The sequence below is a fragment of the Apodemus sylvaticus genome, chromosome 13 (genome assembly GCF_947179515.1).
Source record: "Apodemus sylvaticus chromosome 13, mApoSyl1.1, whole genome shotgun sequence".
NCBI lineage: Eukaryota > Metazoa > Chordata > Mammalia > Rodentia > Muridae > Apodemus > Apodemus sylvaticus.
In genome coordinates, this window is record NC_067484.1 from 31508474 (window position 1) to 31533533 (window position 25060).

Below are 25060 nucleotides of genomic sequence, written 5' to 3' on the forward strand. Positions count from 1 at the left end.
ATGTATATATGTATATATGGATGTGTGTATGTGTGTATATGTGTATAAGTGTATATGTGTATATATGTATATATGTATATACATGTAAAAACAATAATTTAAGGAAGAGATCAGTGGTTTAAGGGAAGAACACAGGTAGTGTTGGAGAGGGGAATGATGTAAATATAGTACTCATGTATAAAATTTATTTTTTAAAAAGAGCTTAAATCAAAGAAAAGAAAGTGCTAAGAATAGCCTATGCAATGCTGAAGACTCCGCTGGAGGAGTTACATGAGTAGGCATGACAGCCTTGTGTAACACTCTGCTCTTAAGATGTAATCATTGGCATAGTGATAAGCAAACTGACCGTGGAACCGGAGTCCAAAATACACTCATACGTGCCTGTGTCCTGGAGTTGACAGAATCCACACTGAAGGGAAAGATTTCCAAACACAGCATAGAGGACCCTGACTAATTAAAGGAAGGGGTGTGTGCTAAACTCATGTAGATTAAAATTATAAACATTGACTGGATAAAAGGACAAGTGTTAAGAAAATGATCTGAAACAACATGTATCCAAAGACTGGCATCCAAAATAAATAACTTGTGGAAACGAGTGAGACAAAGTGAGAAGCTTATATTCTAGGAGGATAGGAATTTCAGTTAAGTATGAGTGCTTCGAAAAACCAGTTAGTGGTGGCTTTCGTGTCTCAGCAACTCTGCTTTTGCAGATGTGCAATGCAGACGTATTCCTTTGCTTTTTCCCTTGTAAAACTGAATGCTGATTACATAAGATACATTTGCTACGGGCAAGTCACCAGGCAGTGTTCTTAGGACCTGGGTACTTCCTGTATACATTACATCTAATGACGTGAAAAATAAAGCAGCCTTACAGCACGAAATTTATGCTTCTGTTCTTGAAAGCCATAAATTATGACTTGCGTTTCTTTCTGTTTTTAGATTTATTTATTCTCTTTTGTACATAGGAGCATTTTGTCTGCATGTATCTATGATGTATGTGCCTGACTTTCACAGAGGCCAGAAGAGATCATAGGATCTTCAGGAACTGAAGTTACCAATGGTTGGGAGTCGCCTTGTGGGGGTTGGGAATTGAGCCTTGGGGTTCTGCAAAAGCCACAAGTGCTCTAAATCACTGAGCTATCTCTTCAGCCCAACTTGTATTTCTTGTATTTGGAATTTAGGTCTCTCAGAGGTTGAAACCATTAACAATACGTTTAAAATATTCTTTGTATTTATTGTCTCATTTGGGATGAGTCTTGATACTGAGGATTTTGATACTAGAATTCTTAGACTTAAAATCCATCACTGTTTTTACTGTGTGGCATTGGGCAAATTATTTGACTGCTTTGCACCTTCATTCCTTCATTCTAAAATGACAGTGCTAAGAGCACCTCAGATATCAAAGGCTTCGAGCAGCTTCTGTCACACCCTAAGGACTCAGTCTTTACCAACTTTTAGTAACTTTACGTTTCCTTAATGGTTGAAGGCTACTGTGCAAATCTGAGTTATGGTTTCTAGAGATTAGAGAACTGAGGAGGGAGAGGATGTGGAATCTTAGTTAGATCGCAGAGCACCCAGGACAATGACCCACACAGTCCAAGGACACACAACTGTAGATGTTTGTTACTGTTGTACCTGAGAGGGGACTAAAGAGCATATTTTTCCAGTAGATAAGAACTGTACCTCCACCTAAATGAGAGGAAACCTTACATGTTGCTATGTTCAGTGTGAAGGTTTGATTTGTGCTCTAGAAAGAGATTTATTACTTACTGGCTAGGGAGTCTGGAGAGGAGAAACTGAGAAGTCAAAAAATTCAAGCAATCATACAGCTCTAAGGGCATTGGGCTGCTGACAGCCCAAACAAAGCCGAATTGTATGTAAAATGAAACAAATCATTTTGTGGTTTTTCAGGTTTATTTTAGTCATTGTAAAACAAAACTGGGTGACCATAAATATGCTAACAATAGAGGTGTTATGAAAATTTGAGGACCTGGGTTTAACCTTAAGAACAGAATACACGTAAATATGGAAGGAGAAAACCTACCCAATAAAGTTGTCCTCTGACCTCCACATGTGTTCTGTAGCACATGATGTACACACACACACACATAAAATAATAAAAATAAAATAAAAACAGTTCATTCATCAACTCTCGCCATATATAAGCTTGCTTACCGATTTTTATTTGAATGCATTGCACCATGGTTTCAAGTATTTGGAAAGTCTTCGAAATCCCTTTTTAAGAAGTAAAGTTGATTTGACATAAACCTCTTGATTTGACCACCTAAAAGATCCTAGGGCTCTTTTGAGATGCTTTCGGTGGGCTGAGACTGTTAGTATTCGTGATCATTTCTGGGAAGTTCACCAAACAAAAGCCAGCCACTGAACAGTAGATGCCTTTATTCATTAGTTTATTATGGGATGGCTCCACAAGTCTTAGGGTTTCCAAGGTTTTCTTTCAAGGTTTTCACAGAAGATAGTCCGATACTCTGGGACTTGAAAAACTTGGTAGTAGGAAAAAGTGGTAATCACCTTCTCCAAAGGCACTACAGGTGTGGACACACCACACCTCGAGACGTGTCCTTGACCCTGTTCCCGCCCCTGTCCCCGCCTCTGTCTCCTGTCCCTGCCCCCGACCCTAGGCTGCTGGAGTTGCGAGCTCCAAGGCCAGCTCCGCCTCCCAGTCTTGCCCCACCCCTTCTGTAGTCCCGCGCACAGACACTCACAGTCCTAGTAGCCCCCAGTTTAGAGAAGGCCAGGGGCGGGGCTCATCCCCAGGGTTCCACCAATCAGTGAGCGCCCTGTTGGCCATCCGCAGCTCCAGAGCCCCTCCCTCTCCCGCCGGCCTCTGCGTCCCAGAATCCAAGATGGCGGTGTCCAGGCAGAGGGGTCCCCAGGCTGGAGCGCGGTCGTTCTTCTGCGCCCTGCTGCTGTCTTTCAGCCAATTCGTCGGGAGCGACGGCCCGGGAGGCGACGCTACGGCTCCCGGCGCCGCGGGCACCCAGGCCGAGTTGCCACACCGCCGTTTCGAGTACAAATACAGCTTTAAGGGACCGCATCTGGTGCAGAGCGATGGGACCGTGCCCTTTTGGGCCCACACGGGGAGTAAGCCGGGGCTGGGGCGAGGGGTGGGTTCCCTCCTTGCCTTCCGTCTCCTCGGTCTATCTCCTAAATGCCCTGCAGTGCCGAGGGTCAGCTCCAGCCCTGCATGCCACATGCACTGGGGCTGGACTCCCCAAGTCCTCCTAGCCGGCAGGTTCCCCGCGTGTCCCCGAGTCCTTTTACGCAGCTTGTCCACCCACTTCTAGTCTTCCCTTCTTTAACATCATCAGTACTTTCTGGCTGATTCAGAGGTGTTTTGTTACTTTCTGCAGTTCCTTGCACTCAAACCAGCTTCGGAGTGTCATGTTACCTTACACCCTAATGCCACGTCTCAAGGGTACACTTTCCGTGGTCATAGCAATTTGAGACCAGTTCCAAACAGACTCTTTCTGCTTGCTTATTTCAAGGAGTTAGCAATGGTCAGGTTTGTACCTAACTTCCCGAATGCTCCAAGATAGCATAGAATGTTAGAGTGATTCTTAGGTCTTTGGATGTCGTTCTTTAAATTTTGGGATTACACTAAGGAATTGCTTCTCAGTGACAGTGTGGGTAGTCTTTGATTTTTTATACTGTAAACTTTCTATTAGTGTCTTTATATAGTGAGTACAGGAGATATATCTTTCATATTGATTGTTTCAGAACTTGGGCTAAGAATCAACTCATATCCTCTCTTAAGACTTAGGGAAAAAATGAGATCGTTTCTGCTTCAAGTTTTATTCACTCGGACCCAGATGACAGAACCATGGCTGAGCCCTGGCCCTGGTGACTTTTTAGTGCTGATGTGTCTGTCACTACTGACCAAAGATTATCAGTAGCACTTGTTGTTCCGGAAGCTCTTCCAGGGGCTGTCAGATACATCCACTGAAGCAAGTAGTAAATACCTTATGTTTTTGTATGTAACTGAGGGTTCATTTATAGGCTTTTCTTTATCATTTGACATTGTCCCTGTGAATGATACAAAATGCTTCATTTCTAGAAAGTGATGGCTAAAAAAGCACCTTTCCAGGAAGGGCCATTTTCCTCAAATTAATGTGCAATTATCAGGTGTAAATTTCATTGAACTTAATGATGGAGTCATTATGTAGTTGAAGCAGGATGCAATTATGCTGTTACTACTCGGTTGGCTTATTATAAGCCTTCTGGGCTTATAATGCTGTCAAGATACAAAGATACATATACAAAGACGGTGAACATGGTACCAACCAAATCCAGGTTTTCAGACCTTCTCTTTCTGTTTTTCTTTTGGAAACGAGGGTGAATGTGTTGGCAGCTCTTCCCTTGGGCCCTGTCCATCGCCTGTCCGCCCTTCTCTATCTTTCCCACTCACACACCAGTAAATTCAGACTGTCCAGTTATCTTCACTCTCCTTTACAGAGCCACAAGCAACAAATCTATACTACTGTAATGGGGTCGGAAGAAGGCTAGAGTTGCAGCTCAGTGGGTAGGGGGCTTATCATGCACCAGGCCCTGGGTTCAATCCCTAGCACCAGGTGTAGGGATTCACATTTAAGATGGGCATAGGGGTTTGTGTCTAATGTACCCTAGTGTGGGTGTATGGTTAGACTCCCTGGTATGGGTTGCATGGGAATCCCTTGCTTTCGTGGTTACTGTAACCTTTAATTTCATTCTTCTATTAATGCTGTCATTTATTTTTCTCCCTTTTCATTTATTCTTGCAACCTATCATTTAAAACAAAACAAAGCAAAAAAGCAGAGACACTTAGGATTTAGTTTAAACACAGCCCATTCCATTCAGCCCTAGTTAGGATCACATAGATCTCTTTTATAAACCATACGTCCTTTTGAACTGTCAGCACATAGCCTTGGGTTCGGAAGGGCAAAAAAAAAATGATAATATTCTGTAGCTGTTCATAACTGTCAAAGCTCTCACCTTCATCCTCCTGTCAGCAGTCATACGTGGCTGAATTGGGACTTCATCCGCTGTAGTAGGCGGCCAGGTGTTACCTGCTGTATAGAAGGAACAGGTGACCATACAGTCAGATGAAAGCTCTTAGACAGTGGACTCAGGTCTTCTGGTTCTGTGTTCAGGGCTTTTCCAAACATTGTGCTCTCCCTACAAGCTTTGAGTGTTTGAGTGAGTACACTAAAGTACCTCGGCTTTCCTTTCTGCCTATAAAGTGTTTCCTTTCCTAGCATAAATGTCAGAATGGTTACACTCTGAGGGAGTATGTTGGAATTGTTAAAATGTAGGCCTTTTAGGTACCTTAATAATTAGTCAACAGAAGGACTATCAGAGGATTTATAACATACCTTGTTTTATTGAGTTTCAGTTTATCAAATTTTGCAGAGAATATGTTTGAGGTGTTTTTAACAGACTGAAAGTCTGTTCAGCAGTCTGTCAGTCCTGCTTGTCCAGATGATCTTTAGCAGTTTCAGTCAGTGGTTGGTTTTGGTTTTTGTCTCTGAGGGTCTGTGAGTGGTAAGGCAAGTGCTCTTCTGTTGATTCGTGTGCTGATATATTAAAATTAAAGCCTGCTCGTTGTTATTTCAGATATGATGTTATACGCTCAGTATGTAATATATTAAAAATGTAACTTTTAGATACACTGGAAAACCAGAAAAAAAAAATGTGTGCCTTGCTTTACTGTGACAGTTTGAAATTGAACCAGCATTATCCCTGTGCTATGCCTATATAAACAGATATTGTCAATGACCTGCCTGAGGTCCAGCAGTCATACGTGGCTGAATTGGGACTTGAGCCAGAGCTACTCTGAGTTTCACTTGTTTTCTCTGAGAGTCCACTGTAGTTAAAGAACTGCTTATTATGTTAAACTTTAGTTGGCCTTATTCTGGGAAAATATTTATATGCAGGGTATTTTGCATGTGATTTTGGAGCGTTCAAAGACACCTTCAGGCCCGGCCCTTTCATTTTACACTTGAATGTTTGATGAACCCTGTGGAATGAGGGCATGAGTTGATCAAAGTCACAGCTGACCGAGGAGCAGCTGAACTTGATTCCTACTGATGGGTTCTTGTCATAATGATTCTTCTAACATTTGTAATTGGTAAAATGCTGCGTAGACTTTTAATATTGAACAGATTTGAGGGGTAATTTTATTAAAAAGAGATTATGAAAATCAAATGAAGTTTGCCTTTTTTACTGAAGAGATTTATACAGTATATTCTGATTGTCATTTCCCCTCCCCGTCTTCTTCCAGAGCCTCCCCACCTCCTCATCCATCCAAGTCTATGCTTTTTCTCTCTTTACAAAACAAATTTCTGTCTCTTCAGAAAACAAACAGGCAAAACAAACAAATAAATAAGAGCTTTTTAAAAACACAGAAAAAATAGCACAAGAAGCACACACACAGAGAGACAAAACCCATTAAGAACACAAAGTCAGGAACCACAATAGAAAAGCAAAAGTTTTAAGCCTTACTCTCCGTCCTTGGCGTTTACTAAGTGGGTGTAATATTCGAAGGTAGTGTGTTGGAGTTCTGCATACTTACACCTTAAAGCTTTTCTTTTCTGATTCCTACCACAGATGCTATTCCAAGTGCAGATCAGATTCGAATAACGCCGTCATTAAAAAGCCAAAGAGGTTCTGTGTGGACCAAAGCAAAAGCGGCCTTCGAGAACTGGGAAGTGGAAGTGACATTCCGAGTGACGGGAAGAGGTCGAATTGGAGCCGATGGCTTGGTATGATCATTTCTGTCACTCGGAGGAGCGTAGCTGCCGAGCCCCGCCGGCTCCTAACTGCTGTCCCTCTTTTGTGTTCTCAGGCCATTTGGTATACAGAAAATCAAGGCTTGGACGGCCCGGTGTTTGGGTCAGCTGATATGTGGAATGGTGTTGGAATATTTTTTGATTCTTTTGACAATGATGGAAAGGTATACTCAGTGCTAAAACTGTTAGCCATTTTCCGTATTAGTGTATTTCAACCCCATTAGGCTGTGAGAAGGTGGCTTACTTGATACCTTAACTTTAATAGTGAAGAGTGCGGCTGATATTCTGAGCATGGTAATTAGCCTTGGTAATAGAGACTAATTACTAGAAGCTCTGTAGGTCTGACTTTTTGCACGCTAATTTACAGCCATGGTGGAGACCTGGCTCTGAGAACCTGTCAGTGATTCACACCCTGTATGTGCTCAGGAACTATGAAAAGTCAGGGTGTGTCTTTAGATGTGAGCGAGAAAGCCAGCGTGTAGGAAGCCGTGGCCGTCCCACGGGCCTGGCTGCAGCCTGCTCTCACCCTTGGATCCGCTCCTGTGTTAATTACTTTCTGATCAGGCCAGTTTTCCTGACGATGTCTTAAAAACAGTTAAAAACAAACATACTTACATTCTGAAAATACTGACTCCTGACTTGAAAGCTTTAAGATTGATGATCTTTTCCTTTAGCTGGTTGTTTATTGGTTTTTCAGAACTTACTGCTAGCACGTTAAAAAACTTTTATAACCCCTTGAAAACTTAGGCCATATTATTTTAAAATTTTAAGAACCTTAGTATCTTAGCAGCATGAGATCTCATAGCAAATGAAGAACGATGAAATTTTTGATGAAAGATAATAAAATAAATATATTCTCTTTATTTCTAGAAAAATAATCCTGCGATAGTAGTTATAGGCAACAATGGACAAATCAATTACGACCATCAAAAGTAAGTGTGATTTCTGTGTTGTTTTCTTATTTCAACTTCTTTTTGGTAACCTTATGAAATATATTGCTTCAAATCTCAACACTCTTCAAACGAAATCAACTTATTCCTTTTCTTTAGCTGTTGTATTGTCACCGGGTAAAAAAGCATACGTTCTCTCTCTTTTTTTTTTTCTCTGAAGTTTTGTGAGCCACACTTTCTATGTTAATTGAAAGATATGTTTCAAAAGTAAATTTAACTGTCACCAAATTGACGAGTACCCACCCAGTCTGAGCCACCATTTTTCAATATTAATGTCACTTTAAGACAGTCAGTGAGTTACAGAGGCTCTAGGTAGTAAGTGTAAGAACATTGCTTCTCCACGCCTGGCTTTGCTCTTTCCTGCCTTGGAGACCACAGTGCTGGCAGGTTTTCATAAGCCCCGTGGCGTGATTTGAAATGGAAATGCCTGGGCCGGTTCTTCAGATTCTGCTCCAACCAGCTTGGAAGGAGTTTATAGACTTGTATCTTTAAAAACTCCTCGAGGGGCCAGGGATATTAGCTGCTGAGCGTAGAGCACTTGCCTAGCGTGTGTGAGACTGTAGGTTCAGTTTCTAACAGCACAAAAAGTAAAAATGTAAAGCTCCCCGGAGTGACTCGGACGCCATCTTGGTCCCACACGTAACAGCACATCCCTCCCTTCGGCGCATGTGATGCTGGCCTTCGTTTCCAGTGTTGCCCCAAGTTCTGACAGGAAAGCCTTTGTCTTCTAACTGACATGGACTGTCCGTAAGCCTCGTTGTGACTTGGTGTTTTTGAATCTCCAGTGATGGTGCCACTCAAGCTTTAGCAAGTTGTCAGAGAGACTTTCGTAACAAACCGTATCCCGTCCGGGCGAAGATTACCTATTACCAGAAGACACTGACAGTAAGTGACAGCGACCAAGTATGCAGGATTCTAATACTGCTTTTATTTTGTCTTTTTAAATTCTTGACAGAAGGTAGTATACTTAAATGTGGATTTCCACACATTTGCATACATTGCCCTAAGACAGTGGTTCTCAACCTTCATACTGTTGCGACCCTTTAATACAGTTCCTCATGTTGTGGTGAACCCCAACACATAAAATTATTTCATTGCTATTTCATAATAGTAACTTTGCTACTGTTATGAATTTTAATGTGAATGCCTGATATGCAGGGTATCTGACATGTGACCCACAGTTGAGAACCACTTCTCTGAGATACCGGAAGTAAGTGTATCTGGTATATGTGATCATCTGTGATGTAAGCTTTGCCATTTAGTTTCTGATTGGTTAGAGGAAGCTTAGACACCCAGCTTGAAGATAGCTAAGTGCACATCCAAGACTTGAAGATACAAACATGAGTAAGACAAAGGCTGCTGTTCCTGAATAGGTTGTAGACCTTAGAGGGAACACATACATCACCATTCTGTGTGACAAGGCACAGCAGGAAGGAATTGTCAGCGTGGACCCTGGACCCTGAGAATGATCCTGGGGAAGGTCTGGAAGGGCTTCTTATTTGAGACACACCTCAAAGCAGACATAGAAAATGTGTGTGTCTCTAGGCCTAGAAAGCAGACAGGGCCTTGAAGAAGCTGTCAGAACATTTCTGAAAGCAAGTAGTTGGCTGTGGTGTAAAGACAGCACATTTCTAAAGTGGGGTGGAAAGGCCAGCAGGAACCTGTCCTATGAGGAACTTTTAAGAGAGTTGGCATTCTCAGCTGGAAGTGAAGTGATAACATTTACAGTTTGAACAAGTGACTTGTTAAGTCTCACACTAATGTGAGGGGAGCAAAGGCTGAGAGGATTTAGGCTTGGGGCCCGAGAAGCTCCATCCCTGGTGCTTTGTGCTCTAAATGCAGCTTTCAGAGAGCTCTGAGAGATGCACCTCTCCATTCGCAACGTGGAGAGAGTGAATGTGGGAGATTTTAAGTAACTTGGACAGAACTTGGTTTGAACCTAGCGTCTGCAGGGCTCCATTTACTGCTGCCTTGAGGAAATAGCTGCCGAGGGTGGAGGAGTGTGAGCGACACGTCGCATTTGCTAACCTCAGGTCGTCTAGAGCAATTGGATTTCTGCTGGGTGATCTACTCAGGTGACCATGGCTCCTCCGGCTTTGCAAGACGAGAACGTACTTTAGAAAGATTGTTAAACTGACAACATTTTCTCTTTTTGAGCCTATAACACATAATGGAATAAAAGAAAAAAGTGAACTATCTTACCGTGCAATGAAGGCTAGTGAGTGTGTTTATTTTAAATTACCCCTTAGGGGGCTGGGAGATGGCTTAGTGGATAAAAGATCTCACCATGTTGGCTGAGAAGCCAGAGCTCAGAATCCCAGAACCTATGAAAAGCTGAGAAATGTGGCCACCTGGAATCCCACCACTCAAGAGACAGGGCAAGATGGCTGGCCGGTCTAGAGAATCACTGAGCTTGGGGATCAGCTGAGGGACCCTGCCTCGGTGAAAAATATATGAAGTGATTGAGAAAGATAGCCAGTGTGGACTTCAGGGCTCCACACACTCACACACATGCAAACATGCATACACACACACACACACACACATACACTCACACACACACACACATACAGATGTGCACGCACACACACACACACACACACTGTCCATACACAAAGAGAATCAAAACAGCAGAAGGAGGCAGGAGTAGATATTACTAATCACAGAACACTGAAATGTACCTTTAAATGTCTGTTTTAAGAATATGCAACTTCAGTATGTCTTCCTAGGTCATGATCAATAATGGCTTTACACCAGATAAAAATGATTATGAATTCTGTGCTAAAGTGGAAAATATGGTCATCCCCACACAAGGACATTTTGGGATATCTGCTGCCACAGGAGGTCTTGCAGGTAAATCTTGCCATCTTTCCATACTGAAAGCTTGTGAATGAATCGTACTGGTAGTAGTATGTTAGGGAATGTAGACGCAATAACGGTTCACTCTTAAAAGTCTCTGGAGCCTTCCCATTGTCCGTTCCACCAGTCTTGGCAGTTGGAGCTGCATGGATACATGCTAATTACACCATTCATTTAGGTGCGTTTTGTAGTGAAGGGGACATATGTAAACTTGAAGATAGAAGAAGTTAATTCCTAAATGTTATAGAACACTTGAAAGTTGCTGTATCATATAGAAATGAATTTGGAAACCCAAGGAAGTATTATTTGGGGACAAACTTTAAATGAAAATAATTATTATTTTCCACATATGTTGATAAATGAAGTTCTTCCACACCAATATGGCACATTGCCATTTCAAATACTTCCAAAACTATACAACCCAAGCAAGGAGGAAGAAGATGTATAGACATTTCTTTCAGCTGTTTGTCAAGTCCAGATGAAGGCTGTTTCTCAGGGTCACACAGTCACCCCCAGAAAGTCCAGGTCTGGATTTATGATCCTGACTGTTGCACACATGGCCTCTCCAGACGGAAGTCACTCTGTCTGTAGTACGTCGTGTTCTGCTTGCCTAGCCACCTCTCCAGTCTCCCCAAGACAGGCAGACATAGAAAGATGCCGCACACTGGAAATCATTCACTCCGCACCACGGATGGGGCCAGGATTGTCACAGCTGCTCACTGCTGTGAGGTCCAGTCTCCTCAGTTCCTGCCATTAGCTGGAACAGCTTGGTGCTGATTTGACTCACATGGTTTAGGAAAATAGAAGTATTATTGTTGTCCAGTTGAGAAAAGCGAGTATGAAAGGCCAGAGCTAGTATATACCAGAGGAAAGGTTTTAGAAATAGGTGGACAGGGTTTTGAGTGATTTGAACAGGACATCATCCACGCAGGAGACTGGGAAAGCATCAGAAGAGCCTTTAGATGCTTACCGCTATCTCTAGCTGAACACTTCTGTGCTGACTGAGGGTGAAAGGTTTGGAGTAGTTCTGATGTCAGTCTTTCATAAGTAATAAGTATAAATACCTGTCAAGTCGTTTCTCAACTGTGAAACCGTTGGTCACAGCACTTCCTGAAACAGTTTTTACATTTATAGATGACCACGACGTTCTTTCTTTCCTGACTTTCCAACTAACCGAGCCTGGAAAAGAGCCAGTGAGTATACATTTTTCCAAACGGTTAGTTTTCAGTTCTCAGTGGTGTTAATCTAGCTGTGGATTCTCAGAAGACTGACCTCAGTCTGGCTCTTGTTTTGGGTCACTGCCATTTGGTCTTACTTTCTCCTTGGCCAAACCAATGTCTGTTTAGTGGCCATCTCCTGGTGCTATAGTACTGAGCGAGACATGCTTGGAATGGATGCTCATTAAATGGTAAGAGTGAATTGTCTGTAATTTAAGTAAGAGACAATCTGGAAACTAGCGACAGACTAGTGAGTGTAAGGACAGGTGTGAAGATGTCAGCCATTCCCTTACTTTTGACCTGTTCTTCCTCTGAAAAAGCCTACGGCAGAAAAAGACATTTCAGAAAAAGAAAAGGAAAAGTACCAAGAAGAGTTTGAGCACTTCCAGCAAGAACTAGACAAGAAGAAGGAGGAGTTCCAGAAGGGCCACCCTGACCTCCAGGGGCAGCCAGGTAAGGCGTGCTGGGGTGGTGCTCTGTGGGGAACACTGGGGTCTGCACTGCACCTCTGCTCTCAGACCAGCACACTCAGTAATGGATGGGACCAGTCGAAAAGCAGAGGTCGGGTCCTGCGGGGTCTGAGAGTGAGGCTTGTGAGTTGTGAATGGAGAACACGGCAGTGGTGTAGGTGAACACGGCCACTGTGTTGGAGTTCGGTGGGGATGGCATTGCCAGATTTTCTAAAGTAAACAAATGAAAAGCCGAGGACAGCGCTGCCTCATGGGTAAGCGTCCAAGGCCGTGGTCTCCCTTCTCTGTTACATACCCGCTTTTATTACAAAGTTCTGATAGATATGTTGGAATTCCTGGAATTATCTTGCCCCATCACCCTGTGTTATCTTCCTTTCCCTCTAAACTCCTTCTTTCCTACTTATCCATTAGCAGCCATACCGTTGAAGAAAACGACACCCTTTTCCCAGTACCGCGTCAGGCTTCTCAGGGATTGTCCATGATGAAATGTTGAAAGGCCCAGTGTTGCCCAGCTCTGTGTATTCATGATGGCAGCAGCTGTGGGTCTGGGCGGCAGTAGTTCGTGACACTTCTTCCCATGTTACTGCTCCTTCTTTCTCCTCTACATGTCCGTAGACCTGGGGACAGTGATGTAGATATTCTGTTTAGGACTATCAAAATTATTGTGAGCTTAAAGTGAAGTGGTACCTGCTTCCTTCCCCCTGCTACTGAGAATTGTGGACTTTAATGGTAGAAAAAAATTAAAATGCTAGTTTAAGCCCAAGAATTATCTGTTGTTACACTGTCGGTGCTTAGAATCCACTGGTTTTATATCTAGTTTGCTCCCCGTCAGCTCAAGTGATAGAGGCTGTTCTCGATGAAGCCTGTGTCTAGCATTTGAACACTGTTAAGTGCAGTTCTCACAGTGATTGGTGGTGCGATGAACATCATGTAATCTGTGCCCATACCTTGCAACTGCTTGTGGACGGTGTATAAAGAGCACATTTGGCAATTGTGTGTGCCCTCTTTTTTTTTTTTTTCTGGATTTGGTTTTTTCAAGACAGGGTTTCTCTGTATAGCCCTGGCTGTCCTGGAGCTCACTCTGTAGACCAGGCTGGCCTTGAACTCAGAAATCCACCTGCCTCTGCCTCCCAGAGTGCTGGGATTAAAGGTGTGTGCCACCACCGCCCAGCCGTGTGTGCCCTCTTAAGCGTCACCACATCAGAATATTTTTTCCACCCAGAGCGTTCTCTAGCACCATAAGCTTACTCTCCACATAGCCTATCACTGTTTTGATTTCTATTACTTTATATCAGTTCTCCCTAGTAAAATTATATAGTATGTATAAAACAAAAAATTATTTTAAGTGAAAAAGTTCAGATAAGCTTATACCCTGCGCTGGTCATGTTCTGGTTTGGGTCTTTGTCAACACTTGGCCTGTTACAGTATTTCAAAGTCTTAGATGTGTAGAGAATTGTAATTAACTTGTGGTTACTTTTTAGCGGATGACATCTTCGAGAGCATAGGCGATCGGGAGCTGAGACAAGTGTTCGAAGGACAGAATCGTATTCATCTGGAAATCAAGCAGCTTAACCGGCAGCTGGATATGATTCTTGATGAACAGAGGAGATATGTCTCTTCCCTGACAGAGGAGATTTCCAGGAGAGGAGCAGGGACCCCAGGGCAGCCTGGGCAGGTAAGCGCAGACACAGTTGTTCCGACCAGAGGAGAGGCAGGGCAGCGCTGTGCTGTGTGCCGCTCGGATGCTAAGCTGCCTGCCCATCCTGTTTCCTCCAGGTCTCTCAACAGGAGCTGGACACCGTCGTGAAGGCCCAGCAAGAGATTTTGAGACAAGTGAATGAGGTGAAGTAAGTACCCAGCAGTCATGTTTCAGGGTTCTGTACCCTTGTCCTAGTGAAACACGTGTGCCTGCTCTCCTGTCTTAGATGCCCTTCAGCAGGGTAAGTTGCACATCCTAGGGTCATGTTAGGAATAAACAGATAATATATATGCAAACTGCTAAACAGTTAAATTTTAAAAATCATCATAAGCTGAAAAAAGAAAAAAATGCTTTAGCCAAGAGGTTTGCTGTAGTGATTGAGACCAGGTGTGTACCTCTCTGGAAATATGGAAAGAATGTGGAGTGACATGTCACAACTCCATGAGAAACCCTGGAGACGGAAGGACATTTGTGGTACCAGGACTGGAAAGCAGGCACACTTGCTCAGGGTCTTCTTTTTGATTCCATGTTCTGCCCTAGACAAATGGGCTGGAGGGTTGGGACAGGAAGGAGATACCACTTTGGATGGTTGAATGGTAAATTTCTAATGAGGGTGGCTGATATCCAGCCAACATTCCCAGTGTCTGGACAGAGAGAGCAAGCCGTGTGTTTTCACAAGCTAATGCTTTAGCATTCCTACCCAACACAATCCTTGACCAAAGACAATGTCACAGTGAGTATTTTAAGGACTGAACAACTGTTCAGGACCAGGTTAAACAGAGTAGGAAGCTGAGGGGACTCAGCTGACAACTAGAGATTTGTATTCTGCTCCTTGTATTTAAGAAACTTCTGTTGTTAATTCACAATTCCCAAATGAATATGTCTATATCATGTGCATACAGTACCCTCAGAGGCCAGCAGAGGGTGTAGATCCCATGGAACTGTAGTAAGAGGTGGTTGTGAGCTGGCATGTGGGTGCTAGGAATGAAACCCAGGTCCTGGAATGCTTAAGCAGCTAGTGCTCTTAACCACTGAGCCATCTCTGGAGCCCCTTACTTTCATATGATTTTAAACTTCTGAAGCTATTAAAATGCTCTATTTTTGTATGTCTTTCACCCATCTTTTAATGTTGATATTTTTATATAACCACAATAGAATTGTGAAAAACAGCAAAGTAACATGCATATTGTGTTGTATGATCAACTAAACCAATGACCTGAGTGGGCCTTCCTTCCCCAAGGAACTGTAACACAGACACACACACACACACACACACACACACACACACACACACACACGCACGCACACGCACGCGCGCGCACCTGCCTCATGCACGCAGACACATATTAACCCCCTTTTAGACCGGCTGCCTCATTTTCCTACCTCCCATCTGTTTAGTGCTTGGGCATTACAGCAGGCATCTGGTGGGGCGCATGCTCTTCCTAGCCCCCATGATTTCTGACCCTTTTCTATCTCAACAGAAAGCAGGCACAGGCAGTGTTCCATTTTTATTGGGTTGGTTGGTTGGTTTGTTTCTTTTTTGCAACAGTATTTTCTTACACTGTCTTTCTTTTGGAAGGACCATATTCTGGCTGTGTTCTTTGCCTCTTCCACTTCCCAGTAGTACTAGCACAAGCTAACATTCAGGTGGTGGTTGGGAAATTCAGGCTTTGGGCTGCATTATGGACAAAGGCACTTCCCACAGATACATAGCAACCCCTACAGACTTCCCATCTAGCAGTGGCAAATACATATTACACATGTGGCACGTTAATCAAAGATTGAGTTTGAACTTTGAAAAATATGACAAAGAAATACCTGCCGTTCCTGGGAATGACAGTTGCCTTTATGGGTTTTTCCATATTCTCTGGAAATCTGAAAGATTTTTAGCAGCATACAGTTCAGCCTGGCTGTAGCATTTCATACCTCTCTGCACACTGTCAGCTCAGGACCCTTTGCTGTCAAAATTGAGCACACACACCACTGTTGCCCCTTGGTTTCTCCGTTTCCATCCTTGTTGCTTTTCTGTCCATTGTCCCTTAAGGGACGTCTCTGCCAAGGCTTCCGTCTAGCCTCCTCTCGTCTCATCGGCTCCTTAAACCAAAGATGAGTCTGCCATTTCGGATCTTCCCTGGGCGCTGGGTGCTGGGCCTGCTAAGCTCAGTGCCTCTGCCTTTGCAGGCCTGGCTGTGCCTCCAGGGCATTGCCATCCCGCCAAAGCGTTGAACTCAGCTGGGCAGGGGTGATTGTGCGTTCACAGTTTTTCCTAGAGACTGCCCAGCTCACAACATGTGCCATGTAACTGTTGGCAGAATCATAAGCAAGTCAATGAGTGCCAAGGAACCTATTAAGAAACTAGTTTTTGTATACTAAAAATGTATCTCATAAGCAGGTTTGTGTTTCTGAGACATAATAATGTTAAGTGCGTGCTTATGGGAAAGTTACATGTCCATTGTCCATGGAACTTTTATATTTAACATATTTATAAACACACACATATTAACCCAGTGTGACATAACTCTGACAATTTCTTCTTCTTTTCTTTCATAGTTCCTATTTGTTACACTAAAATTCACACAGAGGAAGTCGGAGTAAAAACTTCATGGATTCATTTAAATAGAGTGACTGTTGTTGAAGGCACTGGTAGAAAGTCAGGATGGGAACCTTCTCACCGAGCCACACTAACGCACATGCAGTATGAGGGGAGAGTCTGCTGTTAGGACTGGTTTGGGCAAGAAGGGATCGCAGGAAAGTCAGCTGCTGGGCAGGGTGCCATTGACCTGGCTTTTACTCTAGTCCTCAGATAGGAGGCAAGGGCCGGGTCTAGACAGGGCATTATATAGACAGGCTTACAGTTGAAGGATATTTTCAGGGAACGGAGAGGACCAAGACAGAGGAAAGAATAGGAGGAGATAAAGTCAGAAAGATGGTAGAGACCCAGTCTTTTATCTCTACCTTGGGAAATTACCAGACTTGAGGGCATTTCATGTTGTGGTAATCACACAATGACTTGCCATGCATAAGCTTTGAAAGTACCACTAGCTAAAGTCCCTTCATTATTTTCAGGTGTGTTCATCACTTTCTACAAACAAATCTGTTATATTCACTGTGTGATTGGAGTTTCTTACTGCCATGCGGTCACTCATCCACGGGCTCAGTGGCTGCTCAGTCTTAACTGTGAATAGTGGAGTTATGTCTTACACAGAGCATATGTCCTAATGTCAGTGTATAACGATGTCACATAGTTAGAAGACTGTCACATATTCCTTCAGACATCAGAGCGTATGTCCTAAAGTCTGTATGTAAAGGTGCCGCATAGTTAGGAGACTCACACATTCCTTCAGACGCTTCTCTGGTTGGCTCCTGTTTCTGTTCTGGGCTTGTACCTGAGGATGGAGCTCAGGGAAATAAAGGCAGAGTTCACTTGTGTCAGGAGTCCCTAAGACCAACAGCTTCTCTGATTGTCAGAGAATTCAGAAAGCTGCTGTGTTCCTGGCCGTGGTTTGTTACAACAAAAAGAAACAATCATAAAGAAAGCCGGCCAGGGAGCCGTGTGCAGGACCCAGGAGGGCCCTCTCTCCTTCCAAGCACACAGCTTGGATTTCAAGATTTTATTTTTCCATGATTTGAAAGTGATAAGTATGTATTAAGAACTACTGTAGATTTTGAATGTGATCTTTTCCGGGCTACGGTGTGGTCATGGATGGGTGGCCCCTGACATCAAATCCCAGTCAACCACTCAGTCATAGGTCAGCAGTCAAAAGTTTTATTTTTTTAAATGATCTGATATATTAAACTTAGGAAAATATAACCATTTGAAATGTATAACTGGAAACAAAAAACAAACCCCCTTGTGATTTCAAAGGGATTTTGTGCTCTAGGAACTCCATGAGTGAAACCGTGCGGCTGGTCAGTGGCATCCAGCACCCGGGCTCGGCAGGCGTCTACGAGACGACTCAGCACTTCATGGACATCAAGGAGCACCTGCACGTTGTCAAGAGAGACATCGACAGCCTCGCGCAGCGCAGCATGGTAATGTGTTCCCTGCGTCATCAGGGTCTTCAGCGGGCACTCATGGGCATTCCTAACTACCTCATAGTCTGCAAGCCTCGGCTCTGGGTTTCTAGGCAGAAGGTAGAAGTCTGTTCTCATTATGCCTGTTGAGCAAAACCTCAGGCTTTTTATGCGTGAGTATTTGCATTACCAGAAAAGGAAAATATTTGTATTCTCATTTTAATATCCTCTATAATCCATGTTTTTTAAACATGTTTGGCAATTTATATGTGACTATAGAGTGGGGTTTTTTCTTTCTTTTTATTGAAAATAGGGCTTTGGTTTTTTTCAGTGCAATATATACTGACTCTGGTTATTCATTTGGTAATCAGAAATGTCCACTTGGGGCACCATCTCCCCAGGTATTCGGTGATCCTATTTAGACCACCTTTGTTTTTTTGTTTGTTTGTTTGTTTTTTGTTTTCTGTTTTTTTCAAGACAGGGTTTCTCTGTGTAGCCCTGGCTGTCCTGGAACTCACTCTGTAGACCAGGCTGGCCTCGAACTCAGAAATCTGCCTGCCTCTGCCTCCCAAGTGCTAGTATTAAAGGCATGCACCACCACTGCCTAGCTCAAAAATTTTAATATGTGTATATATGTGTGTGTGCTCATGTGCGTGTGCACATGTACCATAACATATATATAGAAGTCAGAGGGAAGGTGAAGTCAATTTTCTCCTTCCACCAAGCATGTCCCAGGCTCACCAGGCTTAATGACCAGTACCCTTACTTGCTTAGCCACCTTGCCAGTCTAGATCTTTTTCTCTTAGTAAGCTAAAAATAACAGAAAATGGCTGATAAACTTTTCTCAGGATTATTTGTTTGATTGAAAGTTATTACCTCAGAGTTTTTAGAAAAATAACATTGAGGACAGTAGCAATCCTGGAGGCCCAGTGGTCCTCTTCCCACTTAGCAAGCTCTTCCTGGAAGGCGTGTGCCACCGCCGCCCGGCTTAGATCACCTTTGTATTGGTGACTACTTTAGGAAGTGTCTACTGTATTGGGTTTCCATGCAACTTCTCATGTGGCCTTTAGCTTAGCTGTCCCTCAATTTTCCTCTCAACTGTTTTCCTTCCCTCCTCCCCTTTCCCTTCCATGACTGTCTATTCTGTTTCCTGTTCCAGGGCCCTCCCAAAGTTTAGTTCCTTACTCTCTAACCTCTGTGGTCGTATGGCTCATAGCCTCCTAACAGGACCCGAGCAGGCGGCATACACAGAGAACTGGATGCACACCATATTTGTCTTTTGGGTCTGGGTTGTCTCACTCAAGTTGATTTTTTTTTTTTTATAGCTCTATCCATTTACCTGTGAATTTTGTGATTTCATTATTTTAAGTAGCTGAGTGACAGCCTTATCTTGTACCTCATTTTAGTGGAAATGCTTTTAATGTCTCTCTATTTAAGTTGACATTGGATGGGGACTTCCTAGAAACTGCTTTTATGTCTTGTTTGTCTCGACACTTGAGGACTTTACTGTGAAGGGGTGTGGATTCTGTTAAAGGCCTTTCGTGTGCCTTTGCAGTGGTCGTTCTTGTCAATCATGTCATTCCCTTCCCGTCTGTGTTTTTACAGACTTCACTAGTGGATTTACGCATCTAAGAACCGCGCACAAATTCATAATAGCCATTTTGAAGTCCTTTCTTGTGCTGTCTTGCTTGGTGCTTAGTCCATTCAGGCTCTCTTGAGTGTCTCAGGGCCTACAGTAGTAGGGTTGCAGGCCCTAGTGAAGACGGACTGTCCTGGCTGTTACTGTTTTTATGTTGGTGCCTAGGCATGGGACTTGGGATGATTGTCATTCTGGATGTTGTCTTTGTTGTGTCAGTCTTCTGGTCCTTGGCTTCTATTGCCCCTCTGGTTCTTAGGAGTGTACGGTGGCTGTGCGTTGTCTGGTAAGGCGTGCTTCTGGGTCCTTGGCAGATGTGGCCACTGAATGTCCTGGGTAGACTTGTTTCTAGGTGTTTTGTGAGTTGACATGTAGAAATGGGGATGGGCTGAAGCTGGGCTGAGAGGATGGACCGGAGGGAGGAAGAGTGGGAAGCCTCTGCGAGTGAGCTGTGTCAGCGCGGGGATGGAGGGCAGGGAGGGGAGTGAAGATGCCTTCCAGACCCTGGTGGGCGTGGTCAGTGGCTTTCCAGGGAGAGAGAAGCTAAGTTGTTGGTCGGTGAGAAGAAGGGATGGCCTGAGGAAAGAAGGTCGTAGGAGATGGAGATCTGAATGGTAGGTCTTTTGATCAGACCCATTCCCTCCTCCGTCCCCTCGTTTCAGTAACCCACTGAGTCCACATACTGCTGCCTGTACGTGCTTGAGGGCAGGCCACCACCAGAGCTTTGGCAGCCCATCAGGGGCCACAGCCCCCGAGGAGAGGTGACTGTCCCCCTCCCAGTAGGCACTCAGCCAGGGTAGGATTTCATTAGCCCCTCTCCTATTAGTGTTGGGATTTTAGCTGACTTGATCTCCTGTATTCTTGTGAGTCTGTGTCTTTAAAAAGTATACTTCTTGGTATATTTTTCTCCCAACATTCTTATCTGAAAATTTCTGGCTATTTACTACTGTTTCACTTTAGTTAGGTTCTATGAGATTAGATAGAGTTGAATAAGATTTTGTTGAGTGCCTTTCTCAGTTAGTGACACTAGGTTGGTCCTAGTTAAGCTTAGAAGAAGCAGAAGACCAACCCCTTGAAATAAATTATATTTATATCAGCAATAAATGCCATTATCACGACTTTTTCAAGCTCATTATTAAGGGAAAATGCCTTGGTCTTCAACTTCCAATCTTGTCTTTCATAACTAAGTACAGGCCTTGAATCATTTTTGCAAATCTTGCTTAATAGTTTTCTTATTGGCCCTAGTTTTTCATCCAAATCATTATACTTTAGTTCTGCTAGAAGATATTTTCCCTCTTTGTTGCAATGGCCAGCTTGATACTATGGGTGGGGTGGGCTTGTCCCCAGAATTCTGCCTCATAGATGCAATTAGATTGAGAACAACTATCTCAAGTCATCTTTGTCCCTGATATTTAATTAGCTCCTTAAAATTTTGTATCTTACGGAGCTCAGAAGATAGACAGTTTTCCAAAGTCAGTCAGGTTTAGTATTGGGAGATTGCAGACCATGTGCCAGAAAACAAAATTCTGCTTAAGTAGTTTGTTGGTGAGTGCCATGTAATTTATTGTATGAACTGGAACATTATTGGGCATGCAGTCTATGCTGTTAATTTTTATGCCAGGATAGAAACTGAACGGGAAGCATCTGGGGCAGTGGGAGCCTGCCAGTTTCTAGAACCTTGAAGGGCGCTGGAATCATTTGTAGTGAAGGCAGGAAGCGGGTGTCTCCATGTTGATAACTTGATGGTGACGAGGGGAACCGCCTTATGTCAGCTGCTCTTTGAAAGAAGAATTCTTAAAAGATAGAAATAGAAGTTAAATAGGTAGAAAATATTTAGGAGAATGAGTAAAAAAAAAATACTTGTTTAATCAACAAACTGTGAGTTCTATTAAATTGACATTTACACTATTCCAGACCATTATTGACTAATTATAATACAGGTTCTTTGCCTTACAGCCATCTAATGAAAAAACAAAATGCCCAGATCTACCACCATTCCCGTCGTGTCTGTCCACAATCCACTTCGTGATATTTGTTGTGGTGCAGACAGTGTTGTTCATTGGCTATATCATGTACAGGTGAGTCTCTGATGACCCTTGACCCGGCATGGGTTTTAGATGATAGGCATTGTGGCGTTCACAGGACTTTAATGTAACTTTCTCTAATGTAGACAGTTCACTCCAAGGCAAGGCAGTCTACGGGGTGCACATGTTTAGAGCGTTTGCCACACTCTATCATCTTCTAATTCAGGGGGTGTTGCTAGTTTTAACAATCCTATTTCTTTCCCAAGTTAAGTGTATAGAGCATCTGCCAGTTTTTTTGGGTTTTGTGTCTTTTTCTTTTTTAGGACTCAGCAGGAAGCAGCTGCCAAAAAATTCTTTTGACCTTCATTTTCCTGTATGTACGTCATGTATGTATGTGCAAATGTTGTCTTTTTGAGGGAATTTAGTATTTAAATTGCTTCATAGTCTAAGTTATTAAATTTTGTATAAAATAACTCTTGAAAACATTCATTTTTTTCAGTAAAAAATAAATGTTAAAGACAACCACATTTTGTTCATAGTACTACATGTCTTTAAATGTCAGTTAGTCTGTGGTAGGCAGAGTGCAGCCACTGAGCAGAGTAATGGCAAGTGAAGACCTGAGACAGTCGGCGGGGCAGCCGCTGGCTGTGGGGATAGGTGCCCCTGTCTCTGTTATTGGAGGGTTCTTTACTTATGTAAATAAACTGGTCCTGTTCCCCCAGAATATGAGGTCTAAACAAGAGCACCCTATTCATGTAACCAGTCATTTTTAGAAGTGAGAATTCCGTAATACAAGAGTGGACTTAACCATCCTTTGGCCCCAACATAGCTCCTTCTGGGATCAGTGACTTGTCTGAGAGTTTTAACCTAGATGCCAGGAATCAGAGCATTTAGTGAAATGCTTTCCCCTGGTTTTGGTGTGTGTTTCACTTTTAAAGGAAATTTTGGTAGAAAACTAATAACTACTTTTTGCCTCCATCATTTGGGTGACAACACTCCTATGACAATGTTATGAATGGGTATTTTTCTGGAAGTGTATTCACTCATGATGGTCACTGTCCTGAAAATGTTCCAATAATGTCAATGATATTACAGAAATAGTTTTTATACTTTTAACTTGTGAAACTTATTTCTCCCATTTTTTCGAACATGTAGTTTAGCTCCAATTACATGTTCTGCATCTGTTTTAATTTACAGGTCTTACCAGTACATTTAATCTATGTAACCCAAGGTTTATGACTCACAAACTCTTAACTAGAGAAGGCTGAGGTGAAGGCAGCTTTGAGCTATTTGAAAGCAAATTTGTAAAGTAAATACTTAACTGTCCTTTAAACACTAGAAGTAAGGATGTTGTGAAACGTCCATTAGTGAATTAACTAGGAAACATTGGGCTGGAAAGAGTGTCAGCACATAGTTAGTCGTAGGGATTTGAGAAACCATCTGTGACATTTTAAAGTGCAGATTTCACTTTTCTTTTCACAGCTGGGCTAGACTTTCGCTGGCTTCAAGACAATTTACCTCTTATTAAAGTAATGGTCTCGTTTGCTATGGGATCCAGAACAACACTGTTTAGTATTCTACTAAATTGTTATAAACCTCTGTAAGTTTCCTCTCAAATGTCATTTGCAAATTGGTCTGACAACCTAAAATCTATATAAGACTTTTTGAAGAGCACCTACATTGTGGCACTACCTACCCTGACCATGTGTATAGTCTGTCCTCGCGTTTTCTGCTGACACTCATCCTAGACATGTCACAGTGCTCTCACAGTGACTCCACAGACTTGCTGCAGCACACGGTGCTCCTGCTCTCGCCTCTGTGGAGCTAGCATTTGACACTTAACGAAGTGTCATCTTCCAGAACTCCCTTATAATAAAAAAGCTTCCAGACAATATCAGATTTTAGACTGTGAGTCTTGGGAGATCTTCCTGAGATAAAGGCTTCAAAAGCCAGTGTTACAAAGTCTGCAGTCACGTGTGCCCGAATGCTGAAGTGACCCAAATCTGGGCGGTGTGCATCCCAGGCTCCCGTCCAAGGGGAAGCACACTGGCCACTCCTAATGTGATAGCAGACAGTCAATGTGGCAGGAGCAGGGGTCCTTCTACTTCCAAATTGCTTTTAAAAAATCACTCAGCAAGGTCGTTAGTTCACATAGTATATCTGTCTTTATTTGTTTTTCTCAAAAATCATTAAATCTAAATAGCTCACTTCTGAGCAAAACCCTGCTCTGTGGAAAATTATCACTGCCAGAACTCCTCCATTTCTGTAGTGTCTTGTGTGAGTGGAATAACTCAACTTCTCACACCAGCAATATTTTACAGGTGCCTTGGATTAAAACAAAATTTATTTTAAAACTTTAAGTCTTGATTTATGATGCCACTTTTAAATCTCAATTATGTAATTGCCAACAGGCTTGTTCAGTACACTGCTTGTTGTAAGATTATTTAAATGTTTTTTTCATTTCAAACTTCACTGTGATGTCACAAACAATACCCAGTGTTTTATCATGTATTGAAGGCACATCAGTGTTTTCCAGAGTATGGCCCATGGACCAGCCTCTCAGTTCATGGAATGCTTATTAAGAATGCAGATTCCAAGGCCCCATTCCAGTCCATCCACATCACAACTCGGGGGCTTCCGAGTGTCCATTCCACAGACACCACAGACATGCACACTGACAGTTGAGAACCACTAGAATGAGGAGTAGGGGAAAATGTTTGACGGGTGTTTACTGTGGACTCAGAGCTGAGCTGAGCACTTTCCACTGTCATTGAGAGCGGTGTCTGTGCTGGTTCTTCTGTTCATCTCAGTGTTTGCTCACTAACTCTCCTTCACTAGCAACTGCAGACTGAGTCCAGGTTGTTGGCTGACCGCTCAGCTCTCTGAAGCCTGCAGAGTCATCTTTGGCTCATAGCAAGGTGTAAGCGTGCCCACGGTGAAGCTTGCCTGCCAAAGCCATTGCCTTCCTGATGGTCACCACCGCTTATCTCAGATGCTGCACATGTTGATAGCATGAGGAAAATGGGAAAGACTTGAATAGGGTTTCTCACCTGCTGCTCTTTGGAGAATCAGTCTTCATAAAGAACATAGCGACTCTAACTCTGCAGTGCCCATGTGCTGGTTGGAGGAAGGCAGTGAGCACGTCAGTCATCGGGGACTTTGTAAAGTTTAGGTGGGAATCAGCTCTTATAACTTTTTAAATCTGTATGTTGCCCATTTTAATATATTTCTCTTTTGATGTTAAAGTTTAAAAAGGTTTTCTATCTACTGTCAATTTTAATTATATAACATTTTGTCAAGGTTTTGTTTTTTTTCGTTTTCCTTTTCTGATTGTTACTTGATGCTAGCTGGAATTCAAGAGATGTCAATGACTTTATTCAAATAAAAGAAATATTTTAGTAAA

At 42.9% G+C, this 25060-nt stretch overlaps 1 protein-coding gene across 3 annotated transcripts; it reads left to right on the forward strand.

Annotated features, from left to right (window-relative positions):
* The first annotated feature begins 2839 nt into the window (after window positions 1–2839).
* Window positions 2840–25060, forward strand: Lman1 (lectin, mannose binding 1). Of its 3 annotated transcripts, none has more exons than XM_052155373.1 (14): window positions 2840–3105; window positions 6607–6761; window positions 6845–6952; window positions 7659–7720; window positions 8524–8623; window positions 10468–10591; window positions 11732–11790; window positions 12135–12267; window positions 13766–13959; window positions 14061–14131; window positions 17865–18015; window positions 21590–21711; window positions 21981–22043; window positions 23140–25060. In XM_052155373.1, the coding sequence occupies exons 1-13, from the start codon at window positions 2868–2870 to the stop codon at window positions 22015–22017; spliced, it is 1554 nt and encodes a 517-aa protein (XP_052011333.1). In that variant the 5' UTR covers window positions 2840–2867; the 3' UTR covers window positions 22018–22043; window positions 23140–25060. The 3 variants fall into 3 exon arrangements, with proteins under 3 accessions (XP_052011333.1, XP_052011335.1, XP_052011334.1); XM_052155375.1 differs by having other exon boundaries at window positions 21981–22034; XM_052155374.1 differs by having other exon boundaries at window positions 21981–22030.